This window comes from Neopelma chrysocephalum, unplaced genomic scaffold (genome assembly GCF_003984885.1).
Source record: "Neopelma chrysocephalum unplaced genomic scaffold, ASM398488v2 Primary Assembly neopelma1_274, whole genome shotgun sequence".
In the NCBI taxonomy this organism is placed as follows: Eukaryota; Metazoa; Chordata; class Aves; order Passeriformes; family Pipridae; genus Neopelma; species Neopelma chrysocephalum.
Genome location: NW_020897936.1, coordinates 2,286,491 through 2,313,735, shown reverse-complemented (window position 1 = coordinate 2,313,735; position 27,245 = coordinate 2,286,491). Strand labels below are relative to the sequence as shown.

Here is a 27,245-nt window from a genome sequence, read left to right as displayed (position 1 = left end):
ACCTCACCCTGCCAGAGAGACACAGTCACACACTGCACCTCACCCTGATCCTGTCTGCTAGGGCTGAGACACCGCCAGGAACCAGGCACTGACAGCCCCCACAGCAGTTTGGGAAGGTGCTTCCCTGCTTGAGCTGTGCAGCTCCAAGTTCTCCAAGTTAAAGTCTTATATTAAGTAAAATAATCACTTACTGAGGGGAGTTTAAAGGGGTTTCTATACAAAAACCTATAACTTTTGTGCAAGGCTTCCTGCAACAGTGAACTTCCATATTTGCTTAGGTACAAATCAAGTCCGTTATCTGTTATTCAAGCATTAGCTATAAAAACCTCACTGCGCTCAATTTTCAGAAATCTTCCCCATTTCAGGTTAGAGACACTCACATTGCCTAAATATAATCAAAAGGAGTCACAACAAAACTATTCCCAGAATATCAAGACGAAAACTTTTCAAGTTTCCTTTGCTGTCCATATAGCTTTTCTACGAGTCTGAAGCACCAGGCAGATGCTCTGTGTTGCTACGTGGGCTGCCCTTAGTAGTCAAATCCAAGAGTTCAGACCCTTCCTCTAGAGAAAGCAAAGGGAGGGGCTTTCCGGACAAAACTGAGACTTCAATTCAGGTATCAGCAAGGTTTTGATAGAGTTTAATTTCTTTAAGGAAACTCCTTTCACAGCTCACCCCCAGAGAGTGACTGCCTAAACAACAAGGACATGTTTCTTTCAGGATAAACAGTTGTCTTGTCCCTACTACTCTTACTCTCAACAGAGCTGTCAGGGCTGGGAAAAGTTAAAAAACACCCACCAATTTTACTTCAAAATATGACCACTAGCCAGCCCTGGGGCAGGACTGTGGGGAGGACAAGTAATAGTGGGTAACTGCTTTCACAGTGCCCATCTCAATACACACACACTTCTTTAGCCCAAGTGCACATGCACTTTCTGGTTTGTACTAAGAATTTCAACATGAGGGTTCTGAAAGGCCCCCTGATTCATTCTCTTGGTTCAGGGCTTTCCATTCCTAGAGGAACTCGGCTGTTTTCATTCCATCTCACACTTCTAGTCATTAACCCCAAGGACTGCCCGTGGGCATTCACAGGAGTAACTGTACAGATCTATCTGAAGGTCATCTAAATTTAGTTCCATGCCAGTTCATAAATTACTGCTTATTTCCAGCAGTTAAAATACATTCTCTAGGGACAGAAAACCCTTCATTAACTCTGCATGTACTTGAGTGGGAGAAGGTCTGTGCCAACACAGCTCCATGTACTCACCCTGAGCCATGATGCACAACCACAGCCACGAGGTCATACAGGCAACTTTCTGGGCCACTGTTTTCAGGCTGTGGTTGGAAAAACAGAAAACTCTTCAAATCTCAAGAGCACCTACTGCAATTTCTAATAAATGTCACGGAACAAAATTCTGCAGGGAGTGCTGGTGAGCCTTCTTACCTCTAACAAGTAGCATTTCATGTCTAGGCCTCGCAAGGGAAACTCAACATATGTATCGACCTTGTTTCTCAGATATGCTGTCCAGTGAAAGCGTTTCAAGTGTAAGCATAGCACCTGCAGGGCACAGGGGAGGGAAGGCTGGATCAGAGGAAGGGAGGAACTCAGTGCCAGGCACCTGCAGCAGCCTGGGGAGGGTCAGGTGCTGGCTGAGCCGTGATTTCCATCGGCGTTATCGTCACACCGTTACTTTTCATGCTTATACAAACCTTTGGTAGTTTCTGAATCCAGAATTTTTTGGTGGACTTCTGTTTCTTTTTGCACTTGTGACACATATACAGCTCTGTCTCATCAAGTTCTTCCAGGTCTGTAAAACTGCGAAGACAATCTGAAAAAGAGCAAGGTACAAAAAAACTGAACACAACCACACAAAGAAACCTGATTCAAGATGACATTACACCATTTTTGTAACATGAATTACAACAAATACAGCAATACAGGTGAGCATGTGCTGCAGTCACTCTAGTTATATCCACTTGTGCAGCAAAAACCTGTGTACTAATGTGTTTTAATACAATGCCATGTTGTAACATGTTCCTGAAAACAGCTATAAGTAGTTGAAGAGAAAAAAAAAAAGGCATTCACAAAAATCTCCATTTTTCAAACAAACTTCTGCCCAACATTAAGCACAGCTGGTTTCAAAGAAAGCTAACTGACTTCCTAAAGAAGCATGTTCAACTTTTAAAGGTGGTTTGGCTTTAGACACTAAGTGAACAGAGGCAGTATTTCACAATCTGCAGCAAGTATATCGACAAATCTGTAAAAACTACCAAAGGTCAGTAAGAGCACTGCTGCCCAAGCTACTGGACTGCTTTAGTTGTCTAACAAGGAGAACCCCCAAGAGCCACCCCTCCTGTGGGCAAGGGCTCGTGCTGCTGAGCCTTGGCAATGCCCACGGGCAACAATGCAGGTGAGCTGGTTGGCAAGACTGAGGTACATTAGAAATACTGTGACTAGAGAGAAAAACCTCTGCTGGAATCCTCCCTGGTATTTAACTGACCTCCTGAAGCACTTCTGGGCCCCAGTTCATCAGAGCACTATGTCAGGACACGGTGACTGGGGTTAAGGCCTTCATGGAAAATTATTTTAGCACCTCCTACCACAGAATCTTGGAAAACGAGAGGGCACCAAGTCCCAGCCAGGTGCCAGTCTGTCCTCTGAGGACGCTCTTAGCCCTGGTGATGCCTCCTCTGCCCAGGCTCCCTTACCTCGTAGTGTGCACATTGGTCCACTTTCTTGGTTTTTAGAACGTTTGTTTCTGAACTGACTTGGAATATCTAGTGAAAGGTCTAGAAAAGCAAAGATTAAAACATGAATGAATAAAATGTGAATAAAACAATGCCCAGTCTTTCCAGGCTGAAACTCTGGTTCAGTCATGTGACATTCAAATATATCAAGCCCCAGATTAATTTTCTGCCCTCAGTCACATGGTATTTTGAAAGCAAGAGGCACCTTACCTAGGAATGGGTCAAATTTTCTAGATTCAGTCCCACATATTAGGCAGTTGACTTCATTTTGAAGAATGCCTCCAAAAATGGCTGTGACAACAGTAGATGCTCCATTTCTAGACAAACCACATCAGAGAGGTACAGTCAGTCACAGTGTCTGAGCTCCATCTCCAGTGCCTGGTACATGTTTACACCTCCCACTGCTGGGCTGGGCTGTTTGCCCGTGGGTAGCAGGGACTGGGGGCACCCACCCAGCAGGTCACTCACCCAGAACTGCTCAATGCAGCCATTCAGTGGCTACACAACAGGTATTTAGTGGCTACACTGCTTTTGCTTCATCTTGTACCTAAAGAAAGGGTGAACTGTGTGTGCTCTAAGCAGATGCTCAAATTTTCAGTGGTGCAATATTCCAGCTGGTTGCATTTCTCTAGTGGAGCTGTACCTGACCCTCACACAGGTACAGTATTTTAACACCGTAATTAAAGCTGTATATGAAACAAAATTTCTTCCCTCGTAGATAGGTCAAGCATATTTTTGGTTTAATGTGACACTCTTTGTTACAAGTACTCCTCAATTCTTAGAGCACTTCACTGCCAGAGACAGCTCAAGTTGCATTAAGACATGATAAACAATGTGCAATATCATTACTGTTCTCTAAGCTTTCACTATCTCCCACTTCATTTTTTTAGCAGGTTATGTAATGGGCCTGCTTCTCATAATCCAATTTAAAAAAACCCAAACAAAATTTCAGTTACATTATTATACAACTCCTGAACTTGCTGGGTTTTGCTGGTAGATCTGACACTACAGGCCTGAAGAAATCTGTGTTCCTGACCTGCACCCCACCTACACCTTTACAGTTCATTTGAAAGCTGCCTGAGCAGGAGGAAAAGGCTCCTCAAACACACTGGTGCACAAGGAGAGAGCGTCTGCAGCACATTTATTACTTTACTGTAGGTATTCAAGTGGATGTGACCTTACTTTGCCCTCAACAGAACACAGCTGACTCCACCTCACCCTCCATCTCCACAGCCACTCTTGAGGTAAATTTAGAGTAAAAAGGTGAACAAAGTTTAAATTCTCCCTGGATTTAGACATCCAAAATGCTTTCAAACACGTGTCAATTCTACAAACATTTTAAGATTCTTTTGTGGGGTTTTTAAGCATCAGTAACACAACATAAATGCAGTGAAGAGCACCTATAAAATCCTGCCTCTCTCAGGCCTGCTTACTGTGTCCCAATCAGTATAGGAAGGGAAAACTTACTCAAGTTTTATGCAGGGGATCAAGGACCAAATGTTCAGGCTGAACTGACTTAAGGTTCTTTCCTGAAGCAAATTAAAAGATTTTCTCTCTGTGACAGTTTGAATCTGAGAGAAAACATAGCTGGGACAGAATTCAGAGACAACAGTATTTTGAGAAGTACAGAAAGAGGAGTGAAACATAAAAATGACCCCTCTGTTTCCAGGTACACAGTAACATGAAAATCAAAATTACCCAGAAAAAAAAAGCAGCAGTTTTAACTGTCAAGTGATATGCAAATACAGCAAGATCATGTACTGGAAAACTGACTTCAAACTGTGACTGCATTGCTCAGTCCTTAATCCAGGAGGTTTGCTGACAAGTCAAATATCCAAACACTTGGCCATCTTTTTTTGCTCCTGTAACATGTAGGGCATCCATCACCCTTATCATTAAAATGTCTTAACAACTTAGCCTGTGTGCTCACTCACACCTCTGAAAGCTGCTGATCGAGGACATTTCCTTTTGAAGGGACACAGATCCTGCAGATGCTCACCTTCATAACCTGCAGCTTTGCAGCTCTTAACATTACAGAGGCACCGAAGAAAACTCAAAACGAGGAACCCTGATTCGAAATTTCAGGGCCACCCCATGTACAAAGGCATTAAGACTTTGAAGAAATTAAAAGCCCCTCCTTACATGCAACATTTGTTGCTGGCAGACAGGTTGGAATTCTCTTGCAGAATTACGGAGCGTGAGACGCCGTTGAAGCCGCCCTGGAGCTCCAGGTGTAGGTGGTCCAAAAGGTAACGCATGAACTCGTGGGCATCCTGCTGCTGGTACCCCCTGGGCAGAGAAGGGAACAACAGCAACAAAATCACAAAATAGCCAGCTGCTCTGGGGGTGACACACAGCACCAGGGGCAGGAAAAACCCTGTGGTTGTTTAATCATACTGAGCAGACTTTACACACGTGTTTTGTACCGAGAAAGTTTTCCAAGCAGCCTTTGAAAAGCACAGCAATGTCCGCACAAACCAAGTGATTCTGGTCCTTTGCAGCTCACGATCTCTGCTCATCTCTTTGCAAGGATGGGGAACATTTAAGAATATGCATCTTGGATAGGAAGAGAAAACAACAGGGAGCAGCAGACACCCACTCTTTGCTCAGGACTTGGGTTAACATCACACAGTAGGCCATGTTAACTGGGCTCACCCAGCCCAGCCCATGCCAGCAGCACCCAGCACTGTATCACTGTATACTATTAATAAAAGTACAGGATGGTAACAGTGACTTCCCCTCCATTTGCTTCGTCACTGACTATATTTGATTCATATGAGTCCCACTCACACACTGCACTGTTTCTCCCTACTTTGAATGTGCCACCAATTATGGTCAATATATTGTACTCTCAAACCTGGTAAGATTCAAAAGAAAGGCACCACTAAATGTACTGTTCATGTGGGATTCAGTCAGTATTTGTGAGTGGTTTTCATTCAGCCACTGATCCCCCTCACTCTGGCAGGTCCAAGTGTTTGCTTGCCTGTTTGTTCCCCTCCCCACCAAAGGCAGGAATTTGATCTTTGGGTTTGTTTTCCATATGCATCTTTCAGTAACACTATGAAATCTGAAATTATTAGGACAAGAGCACCATTTTTCTCTGGTGGGCTCTATAGCCATGCTCAGAATTGCACACCTCCCCTGCATAACTCACCCTGTTGGCTGGTAGAGGGAGGTAATGGTGGGGCATTCAGAGCATCTCTTGAGCATTTGGAATTGGGAGGATGGGGCTCCAGCCTCAGATGTACCATGTCCTCAGCAGCAATGCTGCTCCACCACCATTATCTCACCACTAACAAAACTTATGGAGGAGAACAGAGAGGCCATCAGGGGAAAACGTGCCTTTACAGTTATTTAAGCTAAATCATGCATCAAATTCAACAAACAACTGCTGTTCATTTGCCATGAAGCTGTACACTGAGACAAAGCAGGAAAGCATACATAGAAACAGTGAAAGCTTTGTGCAACACTGGCATAATTATGGGCAAGCCATTGTAGGCCAAGCTACCAAAATCCCTGCAGAGCAGGAGCTGGCTTTCCCCCTTCCTCTTGTCCATTCTTTTAAGCTGTTTTATCAGGCCTCTCTTGCCCCTTTTCCACCTCACTACTCCACCTAAGTATTGGCAGTAACTGTCACGCAGGAATGTCTGGGAGAGAAAAACAAATGGGTTTTTTATGCCAGCGCTCAGGGGAGAGAAAAATGTCTGTGATACTCAGGGCAGGGTACCCAGAGCTGGACAGAAACGAGGACAGAGCCTCTGCAATGTGAGGCTGATGTGCTCAGGGAAGGCCACAGATATGCCCTATGGAAGTACTGCTAGGAGGTGACAGCAGGGAAATGAAATAAAGCCTTTTCACCTTACAGGATTACAGTAATGTTTTCTTCCAAACTAGCAGCTTTAAAACAGATCAGTGAGACTGCATGTAGACCTTACAGCACCCTGAGAAACATGGGCAGCACTGCCTAACTTTCACAAGAGAAAAACTGGCACACAGGAACAGTGCTGTGCTTCAACAGGTCACAGGTCTGTACAGCCAAAACCAGGACTCAATCTCCCAAAGTTGCAAAATAATTATGCATTTGTTGAAACAAAGTAGTAAAACAGAATTCTTCAAAGCTGCATGTTAATTCTGCACAGTTTGGAAGTTGCTGAGGTAACACAGGATTTGCTTAGTTTCCTGAACACAGGTATCTTCAGTAAACATATAACCAACCACATTAAACAGCTGAAGATTAAATTTATGTAAAGTCTTTGCTTCAGACACATTTTGGACACTAAATTCCTCAAAAAAGATCTCTGAAGTATGTGGCACACTTGCTCTACAACAAGTTTGAAGAAACAAACCTTTGGAATCATTCCACATGGCTGGCGGTGCTCCTGGTGCATGTATTTATACTGCACACAAGTATGCTAATTACAGATGAAAAAATTCTTTGGATTTGTTAAAAAGCCTAAGTACAGATTACAGATCTTTAAAAGGACATGATGATATGGACAATGCACTGTTTAAAATTAACTGTGATCTTAAAGCCCTTCAGCAAAAAGCACAGTTTCTCCGACAGTCTGCTTGTGTAACAAAACTGATCTCCATCCACCTGGAGCAACTCAACTCAAGCCCACCTCCAACATTCTTTTTCCCACTGGCAAGAGGAAAGGATATAAACAGGAACAGTTACCAGGAAAACAGAGCAGACTATTTATACAGCAGTAAATCAGCAAAACACACATCTTGCAGCTCGGCAGGAGGCTCCAGAGCTACCCTGGCACGCAGTACAGCAGCAGCCAAGGAGCAGGACCTGCACAGCAGCAGGAGAGCCCAGAGGCATTGCAGCTGTGGCTGCAGTAACTACAAATGGTCCTCCCTACTCCCTGTGCAGTAGGACACAGAGGGGCATGGAGGGCAGCAGCACCCTGTGCCTCTGACAGCTGAAATCTCTTGGGCCTGAAACAACTCAACCACACTTCTCACTGTTTCCTCCCCCAGCCCCTTCACTTCAGGCTTCAAAAGCACATGCCAAAGTGGCTGGTTTGCTGCTAACAAGCTACTGGCTCTTTCTTTCTGGCTTCTCCCAATCTCTCAAGAAGCGCACAAGGCAGAACTGGAATTCCAGCATCATTAGCTTTTACAAGGTGCAATTAAGCACTGAACAAATTCAGAATTTCCCCCTGGATCATGTGGAAGTGGGGACCTGCTAAGCAGCTGACTCTATTCTTCAATTTGATTTTATGAGTTTCCTTATCCATTTATCATGGACGTGCTCCCAGAGAACTGGGAATAAAAAGGGAAGCGGGAAAATCCCAACAAACAGCACTTTTTCTTTTAAAAGCTGCGATAGAACCCACAGTGCTGAAAATTTGCTTGAGGAACTTTAATGAACTGGTTCCTCGCTTACTCTAACAAGAAATATAGTGAAGAAATACAGGGAAACTGGTCATGGACATTACGGATGATGTTTGTTTGCCTATAATGTTTTGGTCACTGCTTGCAACTACTGGTATTAAACTTCCTTGATTCTCATAAGGCAAGTGAAACATAACTGAAAGTGTGAAGAACAGAATAAACAGATCTGTGTTACTCGGGTTACTCGCTGAGCAGGTTTGTTCACAGCATCTTTTCAGCACTGCTGGAGATACAACAGAGAACAGAACATCTTTACTACCCGAGAACATGGAGCAACTTACCTTCATCACAATATATCCTAACAGGTTTCAGTGCTCCTTTGAAAGAGGTTCAGGGGCCAGGACAGGGAGACCTTGGAGAGGAATGATACTTCGATTTACTTTGGTAACCTTTCCCCTTTCTTTTTATTGTCTGTTTTGTCAGTATGGGCACAAAATGCCTATTGTATGCACAAGATTCTTCTCTTATAGCCCTCATTTTATGTCCAGCTAATAACTACAGTATTTTGAGAGAATCAAGGAAGTTTCAGCCAGTATGTTTGCATTTAGGCCTGTAGGGTGCTGTATCTTTTTTAATCTGACTACATCACTTTCTTATTGCAGCCAAGCTGGGTTCTGTCAAAACTGTGCACTTGGCACTTACCTACCAGTCATTATCTTGATTTTTTCACCCTTTGGAGCACTGGCTCAAAGGTACAACTACTACTATTTCTTATTTGAAACGTTTGTCCTCTCTGACATTGATACATGTAGCACGTGGTAGAAGGGCAGGAAGAAAAGCAAGCACTACTGATGGGACACAAAACTGGAGATCAAAGCAAAGACCCTTTTCAAAGCAGATGCAGCCCATTTTAGAGTAGGACACCAGCAATACAAGTTTGCAATGAAGAATATTGAGTTTTGGTGTGTGGTTTTGTTTTTTTTTTTACAAAACTTACCTAAAATTTGGCATTATTTTCCAAACGACGTAAAATAAAGACTCCGGACTAAATGCAGTTTGGCTTCCTTGCCATAAAGCACAGAGTGTCTTTCTGAATTCTTCCACCAATGAACTGGAAAGAAAATAAAAGTTGGTGTTTAATGTTTAGAGGTTTACTCACTCAATGGTACAAGTATCAAACATTAGCTTGGTTAAGACTGGAATGACTGGGTAAATACCCTTTCCAGTACCTTCAAAGATTTTGTTCCTAAATTCCTACCCATAATGTTGGAGAGACACACCGGTCAGGAAAACTACATTTCAGTTGTTTAGTGCTCCCCTGGAAATCTCTCCACCTTTTGCCATTTTAGTGCAGACTCTGCTAACATCACTCCTTTAACACTTGCTCTAACAAGCCACGGATTGTGAATCACTTCTAATTTTCTTTTTTGTAGTAGTAGCAGTATGTTGACTTGCAGTCACATCCCCATGACCATATTTTAGCTGGAATGAAGTAGCACAATGTCTGGAGTATGTCTAACCAGCCCTTCTGAACGTTATGAAAGAGCAGTTACACTCCAGAGCCCTCTGATGTGTCCACCTGCCCTCCCTGCAGCACCACACCTGGAACAGCAACTGCCAGGGATACAAGTTTCTTTCTTTGCAGGGACAACTATTTTCGTGTGACTGTGATCCCTGTGAACTGTGCAACATCACAAGTGTGTGGTGGCTGTACTGCCCAGGCTGTTTCCTGTCCAGCTCAGTCTACCAAGCACACAGAGCTTACACATTGTTGTCCCCCTGGCTCCTGGTGTGGTAAGTTCGACGCCCCGCCGTCTTCCCATTCCTCAGCTCCACTGCAGGCAACTCTTTGAAGTAACAGCAAAACTGCTGAATGTTACTAGGAAAAAAGGAAATATGAATGGAATCCTTAAAGGGCAGAGAAAAACCGCAATATTATGTATTCTGGAGCCTGTTCTTTGAAATGCAGAAACAACTACATAAAGGATAGCAATCAGGAGCGGTTCAAGATACAAGAAATACTGTAGCAAACACTCATCTTCTGTAACTAACTGAGCAGATCTGTAAACATCACTGTCATCCCAGCTACAAAACAATTACATTTTGGCTCTGCTTTGACTAAGAGATACCATTAACAGACTGAGATACCATTTCCTAACAACCCAGACTGCACTGTTGAGAAGGTTAACTCCATGTCTACTACCACCTCTCAATCCTGACCTCTGCCACCACAGCCCCAGTGATGGAACACGGGACACTTGTGCCTCAGCTCCTGCCAGGGAACCCTGAATGATGGAAAAGAGAGTGGAGACTGATGAGCTCTGCTATAGCCCAACTCAGCCTCCCAGTGAAGGAGGCAAATTCAGCAATGCACAAGGACAGTTGGTCCTGGCAGCAATGAACGAGTCCAACAGCTCAGTCTAACTGTTCTCCTGCCCACTTCCACGAAATCCATCGTCAAAGACTGTCTCTGCTTTCACAGAGACCACAAACACCAACATATTTCAAAAGCCTCAGCAATGAAGGGCAGCCTCCTGTTCTGCTGAGGTCATGGCAGGCATTGCAGACGGGCTTCCTCTGGAATGCTGCATCCCAGGACACGCCTCGTGCTGCGGAACACAACTTTATGGTACCCACCCCCCCATTCCTGCAGATCCAGGGATGCTTTTGTCCAGTGGTAACTTGCCAGACTCACTTGCCCAATGCTGCAGCGCCCAGCCCCTCTCCCAGAGGGGTGGGCACAGCCCTGGGGGTACCTGAGTGACTGGAGGATTGCGTTCATGAAACACGTGTTCCCCAGGTTCCGTAGGCCTGTGGCACAAAGGGCAGTGGTGCTTCCCTGGAAAGGAGAACAGGGGAGTTAAAGACAGACTTACCCCACTTTCCCCCAAGCCATTACTGTTGTACCAGCACACATCTGAACAATAACCAACTACCCTGAGTGCAGTTTCAAACACAAAGCAACCACCTCACCAGCTCAAACTACCTTGAAGCTCCACCTTGACATGAAACCTGTTTCTTACTCACTCTTGTCAACAGAAAACTACACTACAACTTTCCCTGTGCAAATAAATCTAGAATAGGAGAACACAGAGTTAATCACAGGCTCTTACTGCCAAGAATTTGTGTGTGTATATGTTCAATATTCACACTCCAATAACGTTCAGTGAGAACTGGACAGCAGTTTCCCCTCCAGTGCCTTGAAAACACCAATCCTCATCCATCTATTCCCATGTGTAATATGCACAGTGTGGCTGCCTCCAGGTTGTTTTTAAGTCACCAGCACTAGTCTGAGTCTCAGTGGGGTTTTGTGGTGGCCAGAAGGGTTTTAAAAAGACAAGACAATAGCATTTATCTGAGAAAGAAACAATCAAGTTAGACTGCGCAAAGAAAAAGCAATGTGTTGAATAAAGAGAAGCAAAATATACACCATTTACAGTCCAGAACAATGTTACCCACTGACAAGCTTGCTTTTTGTCAAATAATCTTTAGGGTGGGCAGGGAGGAGGGAGGAGAAAAGGAGAAATGTGGGCAATGTTGCATCTATGATTCTTGAATCTGCAACACTTGGACAGGCTCCAAAATATCACACTGAAAGCTCATCACATTTAGGGGCATTCTTCATTGTTCTCACGCAGTTTAAAAGCTTGACTATCTTTTAGTAGTTGTATATCACAGTGCAAACACCACAGTGTCCTCAGCATATTCTTCTCTCACTCCTGCCCAGAGGGACACAGCACAGCATCAATGCCCAGCAGTGCCCCACCTTTTCTAGAGAAGGATCCCACGTGCCAACAATGAAAAGATAATCTGTTGTCATGGGCAATATTTAGTATTAACAAAAATGAGAAAACAGCACAGACTAAGAATGAAAGCAGCATTTAGCTCATGCTTTCTAATTCTGTCTTCTCTGTATCTAAATGCTGCCTAGAATTTTTCTTCTGGTTTTGACTGGCTTGGAGTTTTCCTGACACACAGCAAGAACCCCCACTGTTTCTCCCAGGCTTCCTCAATCCCTGCAGTACAGGAAGCAGAGACAGCACATCCAGGGCACACTAAACTGACCATAGGTACTGCATTTTTTAAAGTAACTAAACCCCTCCAGACTTTGCGAAATAGCAACTGACTGCTTTGCTCCCACCCCACCCTCTTATTTCCATTCACACTCCTCTCAAGAACAGCTTCTCTTTGTTATCAGTTAATTATTCCATGGCTGAAGGCAGCTTTTGCTGCAGCTCCCTTTGGTGCCATTGCTGCCAAATACCAACAAAAAATTAAAATTTTATACTTTTTGCCAACACTTACTCTTATCCCCCCCTCCCAAAAGAGTGTACCTGTTTCTTTGCCTTCTGCGCTTGGGGGCAAAAAAATTGAAATGAAACGCTTTTTAGGCCCAGGGAATCTCTTAGTCTGGGTCAACAGAAATGTAGCAGAGTATCAAACATGTTTTTATGTGAAGGGGCTCTTCTAGGTGTGTGATTAGAAGACAAGACAGACAAAGTGCACCAAGCAGAATTTGGGTGACTGTAAGTATTTCAAGCCTAGGCCAACTATAATCCCCAACAGGCTTCTAAAAATCCCTTAAACTCACTGTACTGAATCTGTCATACTTACATTTACTTTTAATAACTTGCTGTTCAGAGATGAGTTTTCCAACAGTTTTCTTTTCCTATGTCTGTCTGATGTAAAGGCTGAACTGTTGGAAAGTAATTAAAAAGAGGTTATTTGCTATAAAACCAAAGTCTTGTGTGAAATGGGCAGCAGATAATGATCCTCATGTTCAACACAGTGATTCCATCCGCCCTCAGTTGTCACTGACAGCAAACAGCCTCCCAATTGCAACACATGCTCTTCAGAGCCTTAAAATAGGCTGCAGCTCCCTCAGTGCAGCCCCAGGCCCCTCTGCAGCATATCATCCACGTGACAGAAGAGTGGCCTTATTAGCAGGCTACTTGTCACCTAAATATTGATCTTTTTCCTTAATCAAATAAATAATTAATACAGAATTTTCCATAAAGTACTTCTGTCAGAAGAATCATCTAGGCCTTCAGAAAGACAACTTCAAAAAAATCAGGACAAAGTTAAGTTACCAAAAATCCAAAACACCTGGAGTGTTAGCACTTATGTGTCAGAGCTGACTTCTCTCACTTAAATAAAAATACATGAGGTTATAACATTTGTGTAACACTGAGTTACAAGAACAATTACTTATTCTCTTGCACATCACTGGAAATTACTGACCCCTCAATTATACCAGTTGACTATTTCTCTGTCATCTAATAGTGAAACCATAACTTGTTCCAAGCTTCAGTTTGGTTGTTTTGGTTGGATTTTTGGGTGGGGTTTTTTTTTGTTTGGTTTTGTTTGTTTTGTTGTTGTTTTGGTGGGGTTTTTTTGATTAGAAAGCCCTCCAAACATTCAAGAACTGTCATTACACAGAAGGGAAGCCTCCACAGTATCATTTACCTCCCAGAAAGATCGATCTCCTGGACATTTCCAAAATACTAATGTGCACTTCTCGTTATGCTTTAACATCTTTACATCTCATTATACACCTGAGAAGGCCATCAAAAGACAGTGGAAAAGAATGAAAATATTAGTACTGCCTACCAAGTAAGTGACAATTAACTCAGGAAGGATCCAGACGCTTCCCAAAACCACAGCAATTTCTTAGCAAGAGTCCTATTTGAGCTCTGGGGCATTCAAATGGATTTGAAAGCACTGAATGCACAGGTAATTCCACTCAGCAATATAGAAGATTTTCAAGCAAACTGTGCAAACACTATTTGCCCTCTAGCACTGGCCACAGCACCTACATCACCTAGGTCATAATATTTATGTTTCAGTGGAACAGCACAAGACAAAGGCAAAGGCAAAAACGTCTCTTCTGTACAACTCCAAGTTCATAAGCCTTCCTAATCTTTTTGTTTGCAACCCAAACTATATAATTAATATGAAGAGTACTTCCACCTGCATTTTCACTTCAATTTCTCTGATAAAAAAAAAAACTTACTCTGTTTTTTTGACAGAACTATTTCTGTTGTGTTCTGAAAAATCTCTCCCATTTAAATGGAAAAAGATAGTAATTACTGTCTAGCTGGGAAGAAAGTTAATTGATATCTAAATTCCTGTTTCATCACATGCTGCTTCTGCAAGATTTACTGTATAAGACACATGAGATCAGCCAAATCCATTTGTTCTGCACCTCCTGTTTCTCAGTGGTGAAAAGGTTATTTAAACATACACAGTGTCACACACACAGAAGGACCAAAACATACATATTAGGTACATATACACATGTAAAACAGAAATACCAGTATTACAAGTCCACCCAAAGCAGTCTGGATGCAAACAAACTACTTACTTTTCCAAGTTCTGTAGGTGCTCCCTGACCTTCTGTACCAGGCCCAGCTTGGTATCGTTGACTACAAAATCATCACAGCGATAACTGCAAGAAAAACATTCATGAGAACGTGCAAAGCACCTCAGGGAAGTTCAAACCACACCAGCCTGTGTGTGGGAAGCACTGAAGTGATCCAGGAGAGATTAGGAGGGGAACTGGGGAGCACAACACCTACACACCGAGCCTGGTTCCCTCCAGAAACTACCCTCCAGCAGAAGAGGGTACAGGCACTACCTTACTGCATAGCTTTTCTTCCAGTTCAGTTCTTTATTAGAAATCAGAAGCATGAGGTACTGCCTGTCTCAAGGCAGAATTCCAGTTCAACAAAAACTCACTGTAACCAAAAGCAGCATCAGTATCAATTCATCAGAAAAGATCAACTGACATCCAAACTGACATCCAGTAAACAGAATACAAAAGGTTTTATTGACTTTTTAACTACTTTAACGCTGTAAAGCCATCACTGAAACCTGAGGTGCTCAACAGATACACACACAATATACGAGTTTGTGCTATGGAACAAGACTGGGGAAGATGAACTAAGAGATCATGGGAATTTTTCTAGAGTTGGGCCAGCAGTCTGTGGCAACTTCCACCTCGTGCTTTAACCACAAACATCAACAGCTCATTAGTTTTTATACAGAAACTCTTAGGACAAAACTTAAGGCAGTATTTTGAGCTTTTTCAGGGTAAGTGTGCAAAAGTAAGTATCCGAGCTGAAAAAGAGAGCAAAGTTGATCCCTGAAAGCAAATGTAAAGTGAAACCAAATCAAAACTGCAAGGGTTACAAAAGTCTACAATCCTGTAACAAGGAACTCGCATTTCCCAAGAAGCAAAAATGTTCATTATAATTTATTATTCAAACCGTGGGCTGGTAACACCTCATACAGTGCAAAAAGGCCAAGGTTACAGACACTTCTAAAAGGGCAAGGGAGGGTCTGAAAAAAAACCCCACACCTTATTTCACTGTTTTCCTGACACGTGAAGTCCCAGTGCACACACCACACTGAAGAAATGAACAGCACAGCAAACTGTCACAAGGAGAGCACTGTGACAAGATGGCATCAACTGCTGCTGCTGCTTGGCTGCATTTTACATCCTTTGCATTTCTTGCCCTCACAAAAAGAGGGAACAGAAAAGATGCTAAGCCACAAAAAGAGGGAAGCACAGAACGGCTTGGGTTGGAAGGGGCCTTAAAGATCATACAGTATCCATGCTCTCTCTTCCACTTCTGAAGGAAAGATGACCATGGGTGGGGTAGCAGATAGGGGAGGGAAAGGAAGGACAAAAATCCCTTAAAACCAAGACACACAAATGCAGTCTGTGTCCCTGCTGCAGTCAGTAGGGAAGCCCAGCCCTACAGATCCACAGCAAGAACCCTGTGCAGCTCCCCAGTTCTGCCAAAGGAGGTTGGCAGCAGGAGCTGCACATCCCTGTCCCAGCAGGGCAGGGTTAGCCAAGAGCCAGCCCAGCCACCTCATAACCTGCAACCTGCCATGAGAAACAGCAAGGTCAGAGAAGGCTTCACGCTGCCCCAGCTCTTTTGAAAGCACTGGGACAAAAAGGGAGCAGAGACCTGTCATGGCCTCCCTTCCCCACATCCCACACAGGTAGCTCAGCTCCCAGTGTTTGTCAGCCCTTACTGGGAGGCATCAAACTGCAGCTGTAAATTCTGGCAGGCAACTGAACTTGTCCTGTGAAGAAAACTAACTTTGGATATGTTTAATATCAGAGCTGTATCCACGTCTCTTTGGCACAAGAGCAACACAAATGCAAAATACACCATCACCTCAGGTTACTCCTGCTGGAGCTGATCCACCCTTGCTTCCTAATTTAATGAAGCTACTGACTTCAGGCACAACTGGAATTTACAACACTCTTCATTGCACAAATCTGCAGTATTGCTGGTGTTAATTCAAACACTAAATTCTTGAGGAGGCTACAGAGTTGAGCAAGTAAAGAAAGGTCCTCCCGCTGAATGGAGTCTGTCCAGGATCTCTTTGATTTTTGCCTCTAAGAAGAGACATTAATCAGACTGTCAAGATACCCAAACAATGAACTCAGCAGTTACAGATACTTACACAAGATCTAGAAATTATTATTGCCAGTAATACATTTTTTTTAAAAGATGGCCACAGACCCAGTTGGTTTGGGAGGGAGAAGAAATCTGTCAATGTGCTCATTTTTCAGCCACGTTTTAGCCAGTCCTTCCTATTCAGCTTTCCCAGCCATCTCCACTGACCAAGGGAAGTGCTCCTGCACACAGGGAATAGAAGCAGATGCAAGCTCACTGAAAGCCTCTGTGACAGCTTATTGCTGAAAGATGATTTAATACTTACTCCCATACCCTAAAGATCACACTAAGCTTATTTTCACATGTTAGTTTAGCACTCTCCCCAAGGTGGAAGAATAAAAGTAAATACATCAGTAAATGTCAGGGTCCTTCCAACAGTGGAAAAGTAATTGGAAGATTCACTTAAAATCAAGACAAGCTTCTTCTATTTGTCTTTTTAATGGGCAGGTTTCTTAAACTACCTCTCTTGCTACACTGAGGACTCAGCACTACTACCTGAAATAACAGCACTACCATGAATCTATTTTGGATAAACCCAGTAAACAGAGTAAGTACTAGTTTATGTTTTAGTAACTTAAATTTGCTAAGGCCCACACACCTTAGAGGTAAATTGCTGAGAAACTACATCCTATCTGTGAAGCTGCCATTCAAAACAGATGTTTAATTTGTGATTCTCAGGATTATCCCAAAGAAACAAAACACCTTTTTTGCATACAGCAGTTCTACAACGTGCTTTCACAGCAATGGTACAGAACAAACTCTATACCTTGCAGAGGGTCCCCTGTGTGGCTTAGCAGGGTATTTTCCTCTCCACACACTTTCTATTTTTAGTACCTCTGCCCCCTCCAAGGCCTGGTCTCTTCTGGCCTCATTTGCTTCTAAAATGGCAGCAAGCCAGTGGATGTATGCACTGCTCTGGGAACAACAAAGCTTCGTGCCAGCCCTTTCAGTGGGGTGCACAACCTCAGCCTGGGGTTAAAGGCCCTGACTGGACTGGAGGAATTACAGGACAGTAGAAATGAAAAAAGCCAAAGTTTATTTACTTCCCCTAACACTTTCTATGAGTAAAGTAAGAACTCAAGTTTTACTGTCTGGATAATTGTCACTAACCGCAGAATGCAAAATAATAGTACTAAGTAATTTCATTTTCTGATGCTCAGGTACCAGCACAGTAAGTCTGGTTTGTTTTTTAAACACAGACATCATCGCAAAAAGAAACACTAGAAAAGAATTTTCTTAACAGTTACATATTCTTCCATCAGCCAGGAACACACACACAGTCCCACACAACTGTGCCCCTTCAAGGGATAACAAGGAGACTAATGGGTAAGAAATCTGACCTGCAAACTCTGTCTGGGATTAAATGAGCACAGGAAACGTATTATGCAAATACATAAACAGGGCAGCCTTTCTTCTTCTGTACCAACTGTCTGTGCACAGAGAAACAAATTTACAAGAGTCCTCTTTCAGGAGAGCAGAGTTCCTACACGGATCATTTTACCTCTCGTGCACAAAAAACCCACTAAACACGAGAGTTTGAAGACAAAAAAGATCTGTACTTCTTGTAAACTCTTTGTGTTTAGTACTTCAGAACTGACTGAAAGGCTGAATACCTCCAAAAAGTGGAATTCAGGACTCTGTTTTTCTCAGCAGTTAAGGTCTCAAATGTAATTTAGTCTGAGGGTTTAGTATTGCACCCACTGTCTCCAATGGGACCCAAGAATCAAGAAGAGAGTTACGCTGTCATAATGAATAAAATATTAGCATTCTCTCAACTTTTCCACTATGAAGATTGAGCAGGTGAATAGGAGGACACAGAATAAATAACAGAACCTTCTGGAATGTAAATCCATAGTTGCCCAATACTTAATTTTAGCTCAAGCATGCCTGTATTTTTCAAAATATTACCAAATTCATAAATACAATAAAACCCTCATCTCAGATTAAAGAAAAAAATATTAGAAATTAACTACTGTCCCACCAGAATTGCAACACTTTTCCTTTTGAAGTTATACTGAAAGCCTGTCATCCTGTAAAAGAAAACATATACATCTAGACTTCCACCTGAAATGCAGTTACAGGAGACTGCTGCATCTGGTTTTGGTTTGCAGCAAGACTGCACATCAGCCAGAAACCAAACTGAATAAACCATGGTGGTTTCAACACACACTGTCTCTTCTCCTTGTACTGACAAGAACAGTTAAAGCAAACCTTGGACTGTGCTCTCATGACTGCATCAAGGTTTATGACATGGCCAAAGAAAAGCTAAGGATCAAATGCCACCTTCTTAGAAAAGAGCCCATACAGGCCTATTAATACAGCTTATTATCATGCAAACTAAGGAATACAATAAATTGGGATCCATAGGATAAAAACGGAACGAGTATTCTCCTCAACTCTGGGCAGTAAACTAAACTGCAAATAAAAATACAAAAGCCAGCACTGCATCAAAATATCTCCATTATTTTTACAGTAGAAGTAAAATTCAACTAAGTCTTAGGATGGTATTTTCTTCACTTTCAAATTATTGAGGCAGCCCACACTGCCAGCATAAAATATTAATCTTCACATAGTTTACTTAAACATCATTGCATAAACAAGCACTGCCTACTGCATTCATGTCTACACTGAAGCTGACAAACACCATTTCCAAATTCATTCTCCACAGAAGCTCAGATTTACCCAACTACTTGCCTTAACTGGCAAGCACTATTTGCCAGCAGCCTGAAATAAAGGGGCAGAAGTTGCTTTCAATGCTTTCTGCTTCCCCTTCACACATCCAAGCTCATTTCAACGGGTGCAGTAACAAACTCAGGTACCTTTCTCTGATTATCACCTGGGAAAAACTGAAATATCCCAAACGAAAGCAAAGACAAACTGCTCCTGAACCTTGTTGAGCTTCACATTCGCACAGGAGCTACAACCTGCTGGTGAATCACCCTCAACAGGAACTCCCCAAGGCACAGCTCCCTACAATTAGTTCCAGTTCATCCACAGATGACTCAGCCATCGACTTCCACTGCAGCACAGAGACATCACATGCAGAACTGCCTCCTGTCTGTCCTGCCACAGACACTCCAGTGCACTCCCCAGTGCATTCCCTGCTCCTCACAAGCACAGCTTGTGGCAGCAACAGATCCCACAGTGCTTGGTTTGCTGTCAGCATTTCCCAGTGCCCACACTGAGTTTGGGATAAGGTCAGCAGGGTGCTGGGACTTGCTGCTGTAACTCATCAAGCCTCAGCAAGTTGAGCATGCTATTTGTCATAATGAGATATAATCAAGACTTCAAACACCCTGCTAAAATTCCTCCACCTTCAGAATGACTAGAAGACAGGTCATACTTCAAACAAAACAAAAAGCCACAACACAGAACTCAGTTGCTACCAGGGTTAATGGGGAAAGTGAAATTAGCTTCCCACAGCTGTTCCAATGCTGGTAAGCTGTGCATATGTATCACTCAGAAAAACTTTCTGTTTTCTGATGTTTTCACACAGGACCAGATAAAAATGCTGGTCATTTAAATCAAGTGTAAATAAAAGGGAAATCCCCCTACATCACAAAGCTACTCAAACCTTTTCTCTGTGTTTAACATGCCTACAGCTCCATGCAACCATCTGAGCAGCTTTTGAGTTGCTCCCAACAACATTTCTTCAGGTGAAGACCACTTAGCTGTGATTTTACTTGCAGGGGATAAAAATATCTGGTACAGACATATTCCTCATAAACCTGGACACCCAAACTCCAACAGCCAGATTTTTCCCAGATCAAGTACACAAAAGATACCCAATTATTTGAACAAAGTACCCATCAGTGAAGCCACACACCCAGTAATTGTACAAGGCTGTAACATGGACTTCCCTGAGACTGACACAATCCTGCACAAGTAACAACATTCATGGGAAACCAGGAACTACCTGCAAATGGAGAAGCACCAGCTTTGGTTAAGGATGGAAGATGCTGAAGGCAAAAAAAACACTGCTTTTAATTAACTCCCAGTCTTTGCTCTCTGGGGAGCAGGGAAGATGGGGAACCCAATATTAGCAGCATCAATATTAAGTCTCCCTGAACAGTGCTCATCTCACTCTGAGAAACACACAGAATGACTCAGCCCAGGCCATTCTGCTGCCTAAAGAAACATTTCTGAATCTCCTCCTTACTCTTGCCAGAGCCTTGATGCTGCTTCCCAACAGGATCTATCACTTTCCTAAACTCACAGAAGTTACACACACAAACACATCCCAAGTTCAGATCTCTTGAGCAGGAATTACAGTATTACATTACTGTCTGAATTCTGACAAATAAAGGGTATGTGAAAGGCTCATAGTCTGATGGAAGGAGTAACTACAACTGAACAGCTTTTGCAATTAAAAGGTGAGGTCTCAACACACCCCAAAGCAAAGGGAAGCAACTGCAAACCACACAGCACTTATTTCAAAAAGTTTCTGCTGTTTAAGCCAATTAACATGTGGGAGTTTAGCCCCAACCAGTGCTACAATCCACATGCAAGAGCAGAGCGTTTCCAACAGCCAGGTCTTGGAAAGCAAGAGATTAAATGCCCAAAAATGTGTGCAACATATATTTCTCAAGAGTCTAAAGTTTTCAGCTTCTAGTACAAAAAATGTTGTCAAGTTACAGTGTTTAAACCCTTACCAGTATGTACTGTAACTACTGCAGTCCATACACACAGTATGCTGAACTTTCTCTTGTTTTTCTGTTTTCTTATGGTTGGTCATAGGAATCTGTGCATCTTCATAATGCTTTTTTGCATGGCCATTCACGTATCTAAAACAAACACAAAAAACATTATGCTTTAAACAGCCAATCAACATTCATTAAAAAAATAAGAGAAGAGGCATCCAATATTGACACAGGCATTAAAAAAGGTAATTCACCTTCAGTGCAGTTAGTTCTCCAACTGCTTTCCCATATACTCTCCTCCCAGCTCTACTTCTTTTGCCACCCAGCTCTCCTGTCTGTGATTGCTCTGTGTGCTGACCTCCACACCCTTTTTCAGCTTTTCCATCCTGCAGCAGGATCTAATCTTAGAGTCATCAAGTTCATGAACCTGAAGGGCTGTAGGGCTCGGGGTTACATAACTGAAGAAGAAATCTAAAATCCTACAGCTCTTTTGCTGACACAATGAGCATTTTCATGCTCGAAATTTGAAATGAAGTATCTTTAATTAAAAAAAAAAAAGGTGCCACTACAAATGCAAGAGCCTGAAGTACAAGCTGAAAATCATTAACACTTAGAAGTGCATGGCTGGGCCTCAGGTGAATTCCCTCCTCCCCCTCAGCATAAATAACTGACTCACTGTCTACTGACTGCATACAAGAAAGGCCATTTCTGGACATCAATAATAATATTTTTTTAAGATTTCACACCATCACATAACATGAAGCATCTCCCCCTCTCTTAGCTCTCACCAAGTATAAATCTATAAAATAAATTAGTAAATAGAGGAGGAAAAAAAAAAAGGTCTGGTGCTGAAAACACTGAATAAGAGACATTATTAAAATTGTGACACTTACTGCAATTCAGATCAAAGAAACAAAAGCTCGAGTTTATTCAATTCATTTCAAGAGACAAAGTTTAATGATGCTTTTCCAGAATAATAGCACACAGGCCCAGATGTTACTCAACAGATGAAAACAGGCTCACATCTCAGATACTGTCTGAGTGTCAACACCAAGTGCACTCCATTAATTTGTGCACCTCAAACATTTATGTAGCAGCAAATTTTCTACAATTACCCTGACGTACAAATAACAGCAGTGACTGTGTCAGTCCTCTACAAACACACACAGAAAGCAGGTGCAGGGTGAAGGAGTTCTGCTGGCAGCTGGTTCTTCCATGTTATGGCAATAACTTCAGTTCCCAGACTACACTGCAGGACATTTGTGCTATTTTCTGTCCAAGCTGTTTCTCTCGAAACAAGCTGTGCCAACTTGTGGTTTTCCAACAATTCCCTTAATCTTATCACAACAGAAACATCTTTTAGAGAACAGAACTTTACAATAATCCACTAAATTGTTCAGTTCAAAAAGTGCCTGGAGAACTGATAATCATATTTACTGTCCACTTTTCTTTAAACAAACAAACAAACAAACAAACAAACCCATATCTTGAGTATAATCTCTGCTGTCTCCTAAGGTAGCAAAGAACCACGTCAAGCAGAACATACAGTGTTAAATGAGATAATGAAAGGTTTCTTTCAGGGAAGTTTTGAATGAACTGCCCCCCAGCCAAGCAACAAAGAACAATGATAAAGGTCTGATAAAGAGATTTGCACACTAACTCTTGGTACCCACCTTCCACAATGGACACTTGAACACGTCAGACAGACCCAGGGACTTTTATTGGACCGGCACACTGTAAAAGATTGGGAAAAAAAGTGTCAGAGGAATGAGATCTACTTGATTTTAAAATACAAAGCAGAAATATCAGAAGGACAAAAACATGGGTTAACTTTAAAAATTTTGCTTTGGGCTTTTAATAAGGCACCCACTGAACATAGGAAAAAAAGCCACAGCATTTCTGTTTCATAGAACTCGTTCTACCAGAAACCATTGTAAAGAAGTTACTGCCAGGAAGCCTGAGGATCTGATGAGAAGCACACAGAATAAATCACTGTGCAATGCATGACAGTACACACATATATACAATAGGTACTCCTACGTTCCAGTGCTCATAAAGAATTTATCCATACCGACTTCATCCCTTCAGTCACACCCCGGAAGCTGGAAGGTTAAAATGTAACACCAGTGCTGTGTTTGACAACCCACCCAAGACACCAGAAGATGTTATCTGAGTTTCTGTCTGCCTTCTAAGCCTAGAAAATTTAAAACATGGATGTATGAAGCTAAAGGGCTTAAAGCAAATATTAAAAAAAAAAGATGAAATGCCATCCCAGGGCAGAGTCATAAAGACAGGATATTCCAATTCCAACCCAGTAGCAGGTCACTGAAAGAGGGATGCTATGATATACAACATTTAGATCTGAATGAAGTAAAACTATTAACCATTATCCATTACCATAGAATTTACAGAAATAACATCATACTTTCAAATACCAAACTAATATGATTAGAAAATTAAAATTAAATGTGTGGTGGTTTGAAAAACCTTTTCTTTGGAGTAGCAATGGTTTGCCCCACTGATAATACTGGACCAATCAAAGGTTCATATGCGCCCTACGGAAATTCCATACCCACAGCAATGGAAGAGAAGGGAGTGAAGTTTTTTTTAGAAGGTAGGTAGCCATGATCTGAGCCACAAGGAAGCAGGGGGCCAGTGAGCCCACTCTGGGGGCCAAGATCCCCCAGCCCCAGCTGAGGCTACGGGAGACCCGGTGTAGTGTCAAAGCTGGACCGGGTCCCCTAATCAAGAGCTGGAGGAGTTTCCTTACTGTCAGCAGCAGCAGAAAACATTGAAAGCAGCAGTGGAGCAGCCCTGAACAGAGACAGCGATGGCTGAAAGCCAAAAAGATAGCCAGGAGCAGCGAGATAACGTGAAACCGGCTAAGAGAGCAGAGATGTTCCTGCAGGAGGGAGAGCTGGCAACGAAACAGAGGAAAACTCAACAGAGCTGGTTTGGGGCAAGACTGTATTACTTTCCCAAAACCCAGAGACCTGCTGAAGAGCAGGGGTGGACTTCCAAACCTTTAGGGAGTCCCTAAATGCAGCAGCAGCTTCAGAGAGAAAGAAAGGAGCCGAGAAACCCGGAGTCGTCCTGAGAGCTGAGCCAGGATGGAATGCGGAGGAGATGCCCTTGTACCTGCTGCTGCTGCTGCTGCTGCTCCTATCATGCTGGTGAGCTGAGACAGAGCAAAAGAGCTTTGGTAAGACTGAACCGAAAGCTGCCTTCAATGTTCTAACCCAAGAGGAGTGAAGATCTACAAGGAAATCCCCCAAAGGCTCGGGCTCGGGTTTGGAATTTCCACAAAGTAAGAACCAAAATTCTGACTGCCACACTTAAATCTGCTGCCTCAAGAAAATGAAGGACACTAACCAGTGCCACAAAAAACTGAAACGAAGGAACTGTGGCCTGTGCAGTGACAGAAAGACTTTTGTCTTTCCTTCTTGGACTTTTATTGAAGGAAAAGAGGAATTTAATTCAATGTAAATATATATACGTGGGCTTAAATAAACCTTTGTAAGTATTTTCCCCTTCCCCCAATAACGAATGGTTGTGTTTCGTCTGAAAACTCTCCACATGAAGTGAAAGAAATATCAAGTCCATACCATCACTAAACCCTCTCACAGGGGCAAATTGTGGGAGGGGGGCTTGAACTTAAAATTGGATCCTTTGGGAGTTTCAAACCACCACAAAATGTTAAGTGCACTTCTGCAAGGGCAAAAAACAATAAAATACAACTTTGATTATGCCATAAAGACAAAAGCATATGATACCACATAATTTTCTACACACCCTAAATAACTGTTTTTTTGGAGCAGTCAAGAGAATCACACAGGAAAAAGAAACATTTAGAAGAGCTACTATATTCTCCACCATCACATTTCACATTTTCTATTTAAATCATGTGAAAAAAAATGGCTACACTGCTTCTCAAAAAATTATTTTCAGGATTTGAATTCATTATTACAAATAGTTGTATTTCAATACATAGGCCAAAGGAATGCTTAAAACTAAGAATTTTACCACATTATGTAGAAAAAAAGCACATTCACCAGAAATATTTTTTGAAGTAACTAATTTTAAACTCTCTAGTAAAGACTCCAGAATTGCTTTTTTCAGCTGCTTTACTTGAGAAAGACATTTTCTCCCATGCCTCAGTTCTCTGGTTTTGGTTCTCCAAACCCCAATTTTTCTCTTTCTAAAGCAGATGGCTTCCCACAGCTCTGACCATAATCTTGCAGTAGGTTGAGGGCAGCCAGGTAGAGCTGGTTTGGTTTACTTTTCAAGGTAGAAAAGTGAAAGAAGTTTGTCTAATCTGACCAAAAATGTTACCGAGAAAACCAACGTTTGGCACTGGCAAAGGGAAGGGAAAGGGAAACCCTTCAATAGCCATCACAGTTTAAAAGGGGCTGAAGGAACCACCAAGTCCAACCTGATACAACTGTATTGGCTTGAATTACACAAGCTGAAAGGTAAAACATTAACCAGAAGGAAACAGAAGCCAAAACCATTCATGCACTTAAAACACAGATCAAGTGCTGTGTGAACAAAGCACTGCCCTACACTTCCCCTGCCAGGAACACAAAACAGTCTTCCTTGCATTAAAATCCCAGCAGGAATCTCCCACTTGGAAATAACATTTTTGCTTTCACTAGCTTTCACTTTCACCAGCTGTGGATGGAACTGGTACTCAAGCAGTAGGTAAAGGATTACGATGGAAACAATTATTCTTACTTTCCACCCTGTACCAGGCAATTACAATTCCACATTCAGGTACTTTAAATACCTTCACTGCTTGTTTGTCAAGTGTTAAATTATACTAAAGTAGTGCTCATCTTGCAGGTTTAAGTGTTCTGCACAAAGCCAGCAAACAAGTCCAACCCTGCACAAGGCCAAAAAAATAGCATCCACTAAAATTTTCCATCTTTCATATTGGGGAATAGGAAAAGATGGCTCATTTGTTTACTTTAACTTTTAGGAAGAACTTTGCTCCCATTGCATCACATTAGAAATGTGTAGTTTATCTTCTGCACAAACATCTCCACCCACAAACTCAAATAACATTGAAGTGACTCCCACTAAGATTAAACACAGAATCCAGTATTGAATTTGTGACCTACAATTGCTCAGTTCTGAGAGAATTACACAGTTGATTTTTCAGAGTGTTGCTGGATGTTGCACCCTGTATTTCTCTGAGGTTGGCTCCGCAGGTACCTTCATTAAAGCCTGGCTCTCCAAGCATTCCTCAATTCAGATCCTGGAGCAGTCACCATCTGTTACTTAATAAATTAAATCAGACTGGAAGTTTCAGGCCTCAGTCAGGACTCTCTCAAGACAGGCACAACAGAATGCACAGCAGAAGCACAGTCACTGCCCTGAACTACTTATAATCTAAATTAAAGGGAGACAGTTTGGCTTCATCTGTAAAGGAATTGCATGTTATTGCTTTCAGATGTGGTACTGACATGAAGGCACAAGGCTTAAAAGTAGACTAAGAATGAGGGAGACAGAGATCCACAGCAAATCCCTACTCAATTCAAAGAACACTACACAGTCCTGGAAGTTGGCCCTTAAAACAGACTTGGGTGTTGTGGACTTTCAGGTCAGACAGTTACACTAAATCATGAAGAAAGAGTCTCCAGCCCATTTGTATAGGTATGAATGTATTGCCTCAATAATCAGAATTCCAACTGGGGTTTTTTGTTTGTGTTTTTTTTTCTTTTAGTGGTATCTAGAAAAAAAAAAAGAGGGGAGGGGCACTATATTAGCATCCCCTGCTTTGGATCAAAGCTATTTTGAAATATCTTATCTACATTAACAAAAATTATCTGTGTTTGTTACACCATATTTAGTGGTATACAGGCCAAGGAACACTGGCTGCTTTCTCAGCTTGAACAGAAGTGGCTACTGAAGCAGTCACCAACTGCCTCCTTTGGTTGTATTTTTAGAATTGCTTCAAGTGGTGGGGTGAGGATGATGCTGATCTGTCAAAAGGAAAGGGAGAGCAAATCTGCAATGCCACAATCTTGTTTGAGGC

At 42.3% G+C, this 27,245-nt stretch overlaps 1 protein-coding gene across 2 annotated transcripts in view; it reads right to left on the bottom strand.

Moving 5' to 3' along the window:
• Positions 1–27,245, bottom strand: part of USP3 (ubiquitin specific peptidase 3) — a 43,117-nt gene that overhangs the window by 3,562 nt on the left and 12,310 nt on the right. For both annotated transcript variants that reach the window (XM_027704386.1, XM_027704384.1), the window contains 13 exons: positions 22,882–22,942; positions 21,221–21,352; positions 14,456–14,539; positions 12,706–12,787; positions 10,848–10,930; positions 9,857–9,970; positions 9,089–9,202; positions 4,891–5,037; positions 2,959–3,065; positions 2,710–2,790; positions 1,711–1,829; positions 1,445–1,558; positions 1,268–1,335 (listed from right to left, as the gene is read on the bottom strand). In XM_027704386.1, coding sequence (XP_027560187.1) covers positions 1,268–1,335; positions 1,445–1,558; positions 1,711–1,829; positions 2,710–2,790; positions 2,959–3,065; positions 4,891–5,037; positions 9,089–9,202; positions 9,857–9,970; positions 10,848–10,930; positions 12,706–12,787; positions 14,456–14,539; positions 21,221–21,352; positions 22,882–22,942 — 1,306 coding nt within the window. The remainder of the gene's footprint in view (positions 1–1,267; positions 1,336–1,444; positions 1,559–1,710; positions 1,830–2,709; positions 2,791–2,958; positions 3,066–4,890; positions 5,038–9,088; positions 9,203–9,856; positions 9,971–10,847; positions 10,931–12,705; positions 12,788–14,455; positions 14,540–21,220; positions 21,353–22,881; positions 22,943–27,245) is intronic.